General features: G+C 37.7%; 1 protein-coding gene across 1 annotated transcript; it reads left to right on the plus strand.

Moving 5' to 3' along the window:
* The first annotated feature begins 1,520 nt into the window (after positions 1-1,520).
* get4 (guided entry of tail-anchored proteins factor 4) lies at positions 1,521-11,642 on the plus strand. The gene is made up of 9 exons (XM_079260763.1): positions 1,521-1,676; positions 2,751-2,829; positions 3,594-3,675; positions 4,050-4,199; positions 8,204-8,342; positions 8,525-8,665; positions 8,760-8,835; positions 8,945-9,017; positions 9,109-11,642. The coding sequence occupies exons 1-9, from the start codon at positions 1,537-1,539 to the stop codon at positions 9,195-9,197; spliced, it is 969 nt and encodes a 322-aa protein (XP_079116889.1). The 5' UTR covers positions 1,521-1,536; the 3' UTR covers positions 9,198-11,642.
* The last annotated feature ends 987 nt before the right edge of the window (positions 11,643-12,629 follow it).

Raw genomic sequence — 12,629 nt, forward strand, 5'->3', positions numbered from 1 at the left:
TGTGTACATGCCCTTGTTAACCAGTAGAAGGTAACCAATCGCCGAACCTTATCCCCCGGGACGTCACAAGGATTTCCAAGTAGAAAAAACTCTCTAAAACGACGCGTTTTTCGTCGCCATGGAAACCGAACGGAGAGTGTGCTGGAACTCAAACTCATGACTCATGGCCCATGAAGAGAAGAATCACACAATGAGAACAATGGACTGCTGACATCTTGAATTCAGCAAGAATGCAAAACTCTAACAATGTTAATGTTTTACAGCGCCTAAAAAGTGCACTAAAAATAAGAAAGAAGATTAAACTGGACATAAGCATCTTCTGCACCATTCTATACAAAATGCAAAATTTAATTTGTAAAATCACTAATTGATCATCATATTAATAGTATTTAAATCTGCAAAGTAGTTTCACATATTGTGTCATTTATAATCTATGTTCATTATTCAATCCACTGAAATTCAGCTTCAACCAAAACCCTGGATTGTGGAAGATTTCACATCTTCCATGTAAAAAAGGTCTTCCCTTTTATGAGTAGTTTAACGTCTGGTATTTTAACCTTGATCAACCATGACCCCTTCAGGGACCTCTGATCGTCATAAGATTTCACAAACTTTGCCCATTTTTCCAGTCTCTCTTTTTTTCATTTTTCATTTTTATTACACAATTGAACAAAAAATACAGAACATAAACTGATAAGTCAGTGGATCAAGAATTAAATAAAAACAGGTACAAAAAGAATATGCAGGCCATGGACAATACATAAAAAAAAGAAAAAAGAATGAGCATCTTGACCTGTGTATACGTCTATACACATACATATCATACAAAGTATCAGTGAGACTATATCAGTGAAATAAGAATTTGTCCAATATGCCCGTTGTTTTTAAGGCCTTAGGACTTTCAAGATCTTTAATGATGGTGCTGTATTGAAAAAATTCTTGTAAAAACATTGCAAAGCTCGGCTTGCCGTCAGCCCATTTCCTTTTATGAATATGAAACTTTCCCATGAGTATAACAAGTTGTACAAAAAAATGACAAGTCCTTCAAAATAAAATAAAAAAAGTCCTTTTATTTTAAATGTACGCAATGTTCTGTTTTCTTTTGAATAAAAGTTTGTACATTAATCCAGAGCAATTTAGTGAAATGAATGAAATTAAATGAAAATACTTTAATCCCCAAAGGGAAATTTAATATTGAAGTATATAATTAATTTGAGGAGGTCTTGTTCTGGAGACTGATGGCTGCTGGCAGGAATGATCTTCTGCATCTTTCAGTCTTACTGTGAACAAACAGTGATAAAATAAATGATCAATAGTTTCTACCTCCAGGCTGCAGAAGGTGCAAGTGTAATCCATGTCAAAATGAAATCTTCTTACAGTGTTTTTTGCTGGATAAACTTTGTGTATAATATTTCCAATTATCCAGCCATAGAACTATACACACCGGCTACGGCAAGCGACGAGGGTCAGCTCACTTAAAAGCTTTCCGGCTTCGCTCTGTCAACACTCAGAGTAGCTGCTGCAGAAGGAGCGACCATGTCGGAGCCGGAGTCTCTGAGGTCCTCCAGTGTCAGAAACCGTGGAGGTGTCCAGAGGGTCGAAGGAAAACTACGTGCCAGCGTAGAAAAAGGAGATTACTATGAAGCACACCAGATGTATAGGACTTTGTTTTTTAGGTAAGCCTTACATCTCGTAGCTGGGTAGAGTTGTATAGTCACCTGGCTTTGAGGCCTGCCTGTTCCAGATCATTCTGCTGTCAGCCTTGCTATCTCTGCTGCTTGTGGGTGGTTGGCTGGATTTCACCACAGACCCACCTACTTGTGTTGGACTGTCTGTATGGTTGGACGGTCGTTGTTTCTGTCCTTTTCTGTTCACTACGGCCATTGGCTAGCCATACTTTTAGCAACAACACAGGTAGCACGCTAATGCTAGCACAGTCACGTTAGCTAAGCTACTTAACAAAAGACAATTAGACAACTTATCTTTGTCTTTCATGAGAAGAAATACGTAGACTTTAAATTAAGTTAATGTAGTGGGCAACAAAATAATTAAGGTTGGCCTGTCATTACCTAAACATGTGCGTTAAAGCTAGCCAGCTGTGTTAGCATGTAGCTAGCCGCATTCTGCAGCACCGTACTGTGGCCAGCAGTCTGATGGATGGACATATTTCTGCTTAACCTGATTAAATCCCAGTATATAACTGGTTATTTTCTGGTGGTTATAATTCACATTGAAAAAATTTGTTATCGGTCTAGTTAGAGTTAAATTTCTTGTTGTCATTATGTGCTGTTTTGATAAGAAACCGCTTCACAATGATTTTATCTTATAGTAAAATAGTAATGTCACTAACATAAACACAGCATAACAGAGTGACATTATTACTAATTTACTAACTCAATGCTCATCTCTGCATCTCAGTGCAGTAGTCAAAGTTTTATTTTTGCGAGAGCTAGTATCTATTTTCTATATCAATGATTTAGTTTGGTACCCACTCACTTAACCAGCCAATTCCTATGATGCTTACTTGCCATGAACCCAGTATCACTATTTTTATTTTATTTATTTATTTATTTATTTATTTTTTACTTTGAAACAGGAATACTTATGCCCTTTAAGTGGAATTTTGCCTTCAATAAAATGATTGTATTTGATGCAACATTTAACCAGAGGTTCGGGGGTGATAAGTAATCTGGGCAAATAAGTGATAATGTCATCCCAGGTGTAATGTTAACGCACACTTTTCCTATCAGGTACATGTCACAGGCAAAACACGCCGAAGCCCGAGAGCTGATGTATAATGGTGCTCTTCTCTTCTTCAGCTATAACCAGGTATGAGCTACTGAAGGATTTTTGTCTCTTGTCATGTAATTGCACAGTGTACAGTTGTGCTCGTTTTTATTCATACCCTTTCATTAAAGAAGGAAAGAAAAAAAAAAACCAGCTGCCTGTAAAATAAGCTTAAATTGACTAAAGTAAAAATAAATTTTAAAAAATTATGAAAATCATTATATTATTTTCTAATTCTGGTTCAATAGAAATATTTTTTTTAAAAAGCAAACAAATAAGATAATTTATTACATATTACATCCCTCATAAACTAATATTTTGTTGAACAGTCTTTTAATGTTTCTGCTACAGTCAGGCGTTTTCTGTTCCTGTCAGTCAGACTTCTGCACCTGTTGACAGGTATTTTGTCCCACTGTTCAACAGAAAAATGCTTGAATTTGTCCAGGACCAATTTGTTTTTTTTTTTTCTTTCTTCAACTCAATTAAATGAAAAAACAGTGTCTCATATTACTAAGTTATATTTTTGCAAATTTTTAGTTATTGCTCCTTTTTTAAGTCTAGTTATTTAAATGACTATTGTAAATGTACTCTTTTCTTTAATGAAAGGGTATGAATACATATAAGCACAACTGTATGAAAGGGGAAATACAAGTTTAGTCAGGATCACATAAGTAAAACACAAGTTTTGAGAGTGCATGTAGAGGATGTGATATTTCAGGATGTGCTTGTTGATTAGGTCAATTTATATATCACTTGTTTAGAAAATATTGTCTAATAAATCAAGTTGGTGATATATTGTTTTTCAGCAAAACAGTGCAGCAGATCTATCCATGCTTGTTCTGGAGGTTTTGGAGAAATCTGATACAAAAGTTGAAGATGAAATATTAGGTGGGTGGCTAATGATATATTCAACTTTAAAAGACAGCCTTGGTGCAATGTGCACCATGCATTTGTTTTCTTTAATCTTTGTATACAATGGATTTAGTGTCTTCTGTCTTTTAATTGTGAGTGAGAATGTAAAGTTGACTGCCTCAATTGTAAAGAGAGATGCATATTTAAAAGTCCTTAATCCCTTAACCCTGCTGACAGATATCACTCTAGACTCTTCTTTGTATTATTAAGGCTTGAAGTTACACTGCATTTGATGAATTGTTTATTCATTTTTATTTTTTTACCTTATTGATCTGCTTGATTTGTTCGTAACCTTGATGATTCATAACGCTGGTGCTATGAACTCTGTGTGTTTGGGGTTCATGGAGCAGAACACCTGGCTAAGCTGTTCAGCCTGATGGATCAGAACTCTCCAGAGCGAGCAGCGTTTGTGTCCAGAGCCTTGAAATGGTCCACAGGAGGATCCAGCAAATTGGGTCACCCAAAACTCCATCAGCTGCTTGCTGTCACTTTGTGGAAAGGTAATCAGCTCATCACTCAGTCAAGGCTTTGTTTAAGAAACAACAGTTTTTCTAACGTAAACAACAATAAAAGAGCTGTTGCGTCAGTAGAACATTGCAGGGATCTTTTTCTCTGTCATAGCATGCTGTGAGTTTCAGCTCTCCCTGCCATGACAAGCCTGTTGTGAAAAAAAGCCTGCAGTGATGTTACAAACACATCTGTTTTGGCTTCATTGTGTTGGTCTTGCATAAAAGTTAAAAAGATAAGCCCAGCGGGGAAAAACATGGACATTTTTTCAACACTTCTACCTTTTTACGACTTGAATTGGTCAGACTTAGCACGACTGTAAAATGAGTGTGCCTAAAACATACACCCTCAACAGGCTTTTCAGTGGAAGTGTTCTGTCTGAAGAGGAAACATGTATTAGACGGTCTGCCTTTGTTCACTGCTCTGTGGCTTCTGATGTGCAACACATTACATATTTATCATTTTCATAACTCAGAATTAATCTAAAGAAAGTCTTTTAATTAAGACATTTTTATTGCAAAACTTGAGTCAAGTTGTAATTTTGACAAATGTAAACTTTAAAGCACCACACAGTAGTTGTGTGTGATGTTTGTAAAAACAGTATGGGCTGCTTTCAGTGGAGGAAAACGTGCCACAGTCCCATATAGCTGCCGTTGTTGCTCATTTGTGGCGCCAGCTAAACAACATAAAAGTTTATACTGGTACTTCAGGTGCACTGGAGTCACTGCAGTGATGTTTTGTAAACACCAGGTGTTGTAGATGAGGAAATCTTGCATTGACTCTGCAGGAATAACTTATCTTAACCTAGCTTTACTAAATGGCTTCATCTTTGTTTAATTTTTAACTTTTAGAGGTCTTAACTCTTAGAGCCTTGTTGCAAAAGAAAAGATGGTCACCAGAAGCACTCCTGTCAACTTAATCCTCTCACATCTCTCTAATATCTCATACCCTGGTTGTGTGTTCGATAAAATGAAACAAATCAAGTTAGAGAAGGAAGTTAAAGCCCCAGTGTGTAAGAGTTACTCCCATCTAGTGGTTCAATAAATGAATTCAAACAGCTGAGTAGTAGCGCTCAATGGCGCCTTGCCATTTAAATGCATTATTGCGGCTACCGAATCCCCGGAGAGTAACAGATGTCAACATCTTGCATAAGTTGGAGTGTCCCGTCAGGGGATGAGGTACAGAACGATACTTAAATATGTTTTGTTATTGATGCCAGTAAGTTACAAGCATGTCCTCCATGTATTTGCTACTAAGCTACTGCTAATAGCTAATGTCATCGTGTGAAATCATGTGACCAGAGGGCGGACATCAACACACAAAAGCAACTGAAAACTGCCTCAATGGAGCTTTTCCACCATAAGCTAAAAAAAATTAGCATCTCTGCCGTTGTTTTTTTTATAGAAGTAACATTAAAGTGGAACTATTATGTGCATTTCAGGCTCATTTATTTTTATTTCTGAGCCCAGAGGGGCTGGGATTGATCGAGTTATTGTCACAAATGGCTTTATTTACTTCAGACCGACCCTTTCCGTAGCCTGTCAGATCAGCCTGCAGGCAAAACGAGTGGATTGAGACTCTTCTGCATTAAGCCCCGCCTCCCGCCACTGCACTACATCGGGAGCGCGCACCACACCTGCTTTCGCCGTCATTGTAACATCTCATAAACAGAAGAATTAGGCTAATATGAACTCAATAAAAAAAACAAAATACAATGTCAACACATAGCATACAGCCCTACATGTTGGAACCTGAATCAGACCCTGAAAACGAAGTGGAAAACAGCAACCCACAGCAACGAATGCAGCAGGATGTCTCTCTTTGGTAAACTCACCAACCATCGTTGGAAATAACTTTGTCCGACGTTTTGCACCCGCCTGATGTATGTGTACATGCCCTAGTTAACCAGTAGAAGGTAACCAATCACCAAACCTTATCCCCCGGGACGTCACAAGGATTTCGAAGTAGAAAACTCTCTAAAACGACGCGTTTTTCGTCGCCATGGAAACCGAACGGAGAGCGTGCTGGAACTCAAACTCAAACATGCGTTTAGGTGATAAAAACGGTGCCGTTCACATGTCTGATGAGGATTCAACACTGTAACACTGTAGAAAGCTCAGAAAACTCCAAATACCATCATAGCACCCTTTTTAAATTATTTGTCTCAAATGGGAGGATAAAGTCGTAGCTGGACTACCTGCCCTGTTTCTGACATACTGGCAAAATAAGATTCACTGTTTGACTGAATGAACATACCTATCCAGCAGAAGGCTGTAACCTTTGTGTTAGTTTTAAAGTCCCTCCCCCTCATGTAGTGTGTCCATCTGGTAATCGCTGCACCAACGTAGACTCTCCTTTTCTCACGGCCTTTAGATTTTCTTGGCTGTTTTTCCTCCATCTTGGAGGGCAAAGTGTATGGAAAACAGCTAGTTGAACGATCTGCGGTCGTCTTAGCTTTTTTTCCACCTCCTCCTTACCCCCCCCCTCCCCTGACAACACACAAGAATTCACAGCTAAAACACGTACAGCTAACAAGTTTGTCCCCTTTCGGCTACACTATTAAATGATGGCGATTCAACATGCAGCCTGCTGTTGGACCCATCGTCACCTATTTATTTATAAATAACTCATTCTAAACTACAAGAACGCTTTCATTTGGATTCAGTTGGGATTAGACTTCGCTAAAATACGTTTACATAAAAGCAATACTTGATTGTTGGTAATAAAAAGCCAAATTGGTTACACACTGTACCTTTAAGATACAGAGTTTGGTTGCTTATTGCTGAGGATGCTAGATTTATACCAAACAAGCATCATTCAGAAATTATGGCAAAATGCACTATAATCAAATATGGTTGTTTAATGAGGTTCTGAAACTTAAGATTAGAAAAATCTGATTTTTTTACCTGCAAGTGTAAATTCCCTTTAGGAAGTCATCTCTAAGTTCTCTTGCTTGCTTGTCTGTGAACTTAAAACATACTTATTTCACAAGTGAAGGAAATGCCAGCTTGATATAAAACTTAGAGAGAAAATACATCATTGACAACAAAATATATAAAAAAAAAAAAGACAAATGGGACAGAAATAAAAATCAAAAATTTGTTTTTGGGAAAGTCTGAAACTGCAAGATATCCACAGAAATGTTCTTTCATCATACAATTTTGGGCAATAAAGCAACAAATACTTTTAAAACTTTGTACCTTGCTAAGATTAAACATTGTGTTGTAAATGATTACTTGTATTTGACCAAGATTTCATTTATCCTGGATCCATTTCCTGTGAATGGTTGAACATTACTACTAAAATATATATGTATACATACATACATACATACATACATATATATGTGTATATATATATATAATCTATATATATCTATCTATATATACATATATATATATATATATATATATATATATATATATATATATATATATATAATCTAATATATATTGTGTATATATATATATATATATATATATATATATATATATATATATATATATATATATATATATATTGTATATATAATAATTCTAATATATAATCTTATATTCTCAGAATAAATAGACATTTATTAAAATGTCTAATAAAGACATTTTATTAATGTTTACATTGATTATTAATAATGGTCTTTTAGTTCATAAGACATTTTATTTAAATCTTAAATAAAGACATTTTAATGTACAAGTTTGAAAGGTGGACGTTGTATGAAACTAAAGAAACTGTTTGAAAAAGTACATATTAATGGACTATGAACTAGACAGCCAAAAGCAGAAACATCCCCACCTTCTTGTTTGTTAGATTTATTGACTTGTTTCCTCTTTTTATGTTTTTTAGTGTTTTAATTCTACAAAAATCAGCAATATCAAAGAATCGTGAGAATCGCAATTTAAATCAAGTCTGTACCCACAAAATGTGAATCAAATAATATATAAAAACTCTGCCCAACTTTTCTCCTAGTCAGTTGTTTTTGTTTGCATCTTCTTTTTTTCAGAACAAAACTACAGCGAGTCTCGTTATCACTTCCTGCATTCATCTGACGGGGAGGGCTGCGCGCAGATGCTGGTGGAGTACTCAACATCCCGAGGCTTCCGCAGCGAAGTCGACATGTTTGTGGTGCAGGCTGTTCTCCAGTAAGTGAACTGCCGTTTCTGCTTAGTTAAACACAGACATGAAACTGTAATTTTAATGCTGCTTGTGAAGTGTAAAGAGTCTCAACTCTGTGTTTTTGTTGTGTCACAGTCTCAGATGTGTTCTATTATCTTTCATGCCTTCTTTCTATTTCTGTCCTCTTTGTAACTTACAAACCCTCCAGGTTTCTGTGCTTAAAGAACAAAAACAGCGCTTCCGTAGTGTTCAGCACTTACACAGAGAAACACCCGTCCATAGAAAAGGGCCCTCCCTTTGTCCAGCCTCTACTAAACTTTATCTGGTTTCTGCTGCTGGCAGTGGATGGGTGAGGACGACTCTCTTATTGCTCTCTTATGTTTTTAGAAGTTCAAGCAGTGGGATACGTACAGCATCTTTTTCTATTTTTCTTTTCAATTTAGGGGTAAATTAACAGTTTTCACAGTGTTATGTGAGCAATATCAACCTTCTCTGAAGAGGGACCCCATGTATAATGAGGTGAGCCTTACAGCACGGTGATATGACATATTCAACATATTGTTGTTATATAATCCGGCACATCAGTAACACCATTCTTCTTCTTCTTCTTCGGACATGACATCCGCAGTATCTTGACAGAATAGGACAGCTTTTCTTTGGCGTCCCACCCAAACAGTCTCCATCGTACGGCGGTCTGCTAGGTGAGTTGAACAATGCTGTTAACTTGAAAAGATCAATTTAACTCGTATTTATTACTAATCAGAGTCATGATGAGTATGTTTCACCTGGCAGGAAATCTGCTGAACAGCCTGATGGGGTCTGGTGAGGAGGACGATGGGGCCGAAGAAGCCCAGGACAGCAGCCCCATAGAACTAGACTGAGCCTGCAGCCAAGGACAAGCAGAACAAACAAACGGACGAACACAAAAATAAAAAGGAAAAAAAGAAAAGAGGAAGACCACCTCGCCTCCCTCCTTCACCTCCACGGTGGGAGGGGTCAGAGTGAGGTGCTGGTTTGCATTTCCAAAGGCGTGCTGTTTGACAAACTCCAACCATCCCAGCCATACAGTGCAAAATCATTCTGCCAAGAACCCCCCCTCCCCTTCCCGCCCTCCATCCCCTCCCCTTCCCGCCGAGCTCCTGGTCAGCTCTGCCTGGACTGACTGCGCCAAACTGCAAACTCTCCCCATGGTGAACTGTTGTAAGACTATTCTTTTAATATACCCACCTTTATTTTTCCTGTTTTGTGTGTGTTAATTTGGGACTCTTGCTCTCTATTTAGAGGTGTATGAATTATCCTCTTCTGTGGAAACTTTCTCAAAGGAGATGGGGGAGGTATCTAGGTGGGGAGGACAGACGGCATCACAAGTGTTACCCGCTTGTTTAGCGATCTCACTACAGTTTCCAAACTATTTTAATGGTCCGAGGGCCTCGCAGAGCTCGATCAGAGCCTAGAAGTAGGTGCTGATGGCATTTTCCAACAATATATTCCGTTAAAAGTTTTTCTTTCGGTAGTAAATTTATTGTACTTGGATTCTGTGTCAGAATCTCATCTTTTAGTTTTAAGGACATAAAAACACCAGAACTCTGTGGATGTTTTTACTAGAGATCATTTTGCACCTTAAATATCAACCAAACACTTAAATGTAGATTGTAGAGTCCTGTTCTGTTTCTGCACATGGCTGTCCGGAGACAAATCAGTTGAGGTCACTTATGTTTTTATCTTCCACTTGCACGGCTGCAGCTAAGCTCTGGTGCAACATGCGAACACAAATCCAGATCTAGTCGGGTTAAAGTATAAAATTCTCCCAATGGCTACGGTACATTTACATGCACATCAATATTCCTGCTAGTCACTCTGAATAATGGTGCTTTCAGAGCTCCTAGCAGCATAATTCACTCATATTCCTGTTTACATGTTACAGAACATGTAAACAAATCTTCATTTTTAAGAAAGAATGGGATGTGGTGCATTGTCTTAGAAGAAGTCATGCCCATGTTGTGTCCCCAACACCACTGGATTGTTTTCGCCCATCAGTTTTAATTTAATCCTCATTGTAAAGAATGTGGAGCAGACCTGGCAACAAGTGTCCTGATCGAAGTTCAGAAGTTGCATGGTAAATTGACGTGCATATAAATGTAGCCGTCGATGGACATGAGACACACAGATTCTGCGAGATCTTTGAGAATTGAATCAGCCTCGTTTGAGAGGCTGGCTGAACTTCTCGCCTGCCTGCTTGCTGTCTTTTTTTTTTTTTTTTTTTTTAAATTTCTTAAAGTAGTTCCTCTTTGCGGTGGATCAGGAGAACGTCAACTCAGCCGGCTTGTCACAAACATGAATCGTACAACAGCTGCTACTCATTGGGGGCGAGGTCACAAACTCTTTTGGGAAAACGGCTGTACTTGCGTCACATGATTATTTTTCTAGGTTTTTATCTTCATTGGGTTGTTTGATCAGCTTGGAGCTTGTCAGTCTGCTGTCTTTCTGTCTGCAGGAATGTCTACAGGTCTTCCAGTATGGACTGACCTCTGTAGTTTGTTTTTTTTTTGTTAGTTTTTTTTGTTTTCTTTTTTTCCGGTTTTTTTGTGTTGCTATGGAAGCTGCAAATGGCCAATATTAATATAGACATAAAATAAACAACAATGAACCAGAATATTGTGAAATAATTCAGTAGATTAGTTAAACCTTTTGGGGGGAAACTTTTGACTATTTAAAAGTTGTTTTCTTTTTTTGTTTTTTTTTTGTTTTTTTAACATATATTCAGTCGACAGCTTCTTTTTGGTTCATTTAAATGTTTTCCATGCATTGCAAGCTTTAATGTAGTCCACTTTGGTATCTCACACAGAGCTGATTGTTGCAGACACATGGAGCTCATCAAGCTAATAGTGAACAGACCAGCAACGTAGTTGTCAGAGTTTACGCCATCAAAAACTAGAGAAGATCTCAGCATTCAGAGAAACCTTTAACGTTGTAAAACGTTACGAGTCATATTCATGCGACCGGTTGATGTTGCACATTTCCTTTTCTCCAAAGAGGCCCGGCGACTGGATCACCAGTGTTTGAGACGCCCCTGTTTGTTCTTATTTAGTATTAATACAGTCCACTTCTTCGGTAGGTTGGGAGGTGATCTTGATGGAATCGTTTTCTTTCCGTAACCTGAAAGTCATTTAATTGAATTTATCCCGGGAGATATGTGACCAAAAAGCCGACTTGTCAGTGAACATCAACGCTGCTGTTTGTGTTGAATTATTTTGTCCTTTTGAGAACTAAAGCGGAGTGTTTTGCCTTTTTAACAGCTCACTATTACATTAAATAAACTGAGAAGTTTGAGAATGTCAAAAGACTTCCTCTTTTTTTTTTTTCCTGTTTTACCCCGAATGATAAAAAAAAAAAAAAAAAAAAAAAAAAAAAAAAAGTTACTGAAAAACAACTAGGTAGTTTGTTTTATACTGTTTTTAAATTCTGCTGCATTTGCTGTTTATTTCTCCTAAAAATTAGTGGAAATTACAGGGAATAAGCTTTCATATTATTTTTTAAACTTCCAGATCTAGTTTCATGTTGACATGGAAGCCCTTCTTTGATATAAGAAGGCGGCGGCATTATGCTACCGTAGCAGGAAGTGGTCAGTTGGAAATTTTAACTGAGTTAACATTTTAGTACCATCAGCACCTGAACAGATGTTACCGTCTCACCCACATTATTCCAAACCAACACATCAGTCCACTATCTCGCTGATGCTGCAGCCCTGTCGGGCCATGGTGACCATCCACCAACCAGACACCTTCTGTCTGAAACATCCAGGGAAGCGCAGCATTCACCAGTCAACAAAACTGTTTGAAAATTAGTCTTTCTGTAGTTTTAGCCCTCAGTCATGCTTATTGGTTAGGGATGACCCAAATCAAACTTTATTTATAAAGCACTTTTCCTACAATAAAATGCAACACAAAGTGCTTTAGACAATAAAAAACACAAAGAAAATTAATCAGCACCTCCCTCCACACACACTCATACACACACACCCAACCATGATCAATTTCCAACACTTGTCTTAAACATCACGCATACACCTACCTAGTTATATATTGCTGAGCACAGCAATGCAGCTGTGCAACCTGCGTGCCTCTGCATGGAGAGGTTCATCAGCAGTTTTAAATGCTGCTCATTAGTGGCTTTTGTTTTGTTTTTTTTAGTATGATGATCTTAAGTTTCCATAAAATGTCCAATGTTCTCATTTCTGGCTTGGCACAGCAACTGGCTTGTTGTGAAACAACCTGTTTAACCCCTACGGGATGCTGCAGTTTAGTGCCCTTTCA

Source organism: Telmatherina bonti (genome assembly GCF_933228915.1).
Source record: "Telmatherina bonti genome assembly, chromosome: 21".
NCBI classification, from domain to species: Eukaryota; Metazoa; Chordata; class Actinopteri; order Atheriniformes; family Telmatherinidae; genus Telmatherina; species Telmatherina bonti.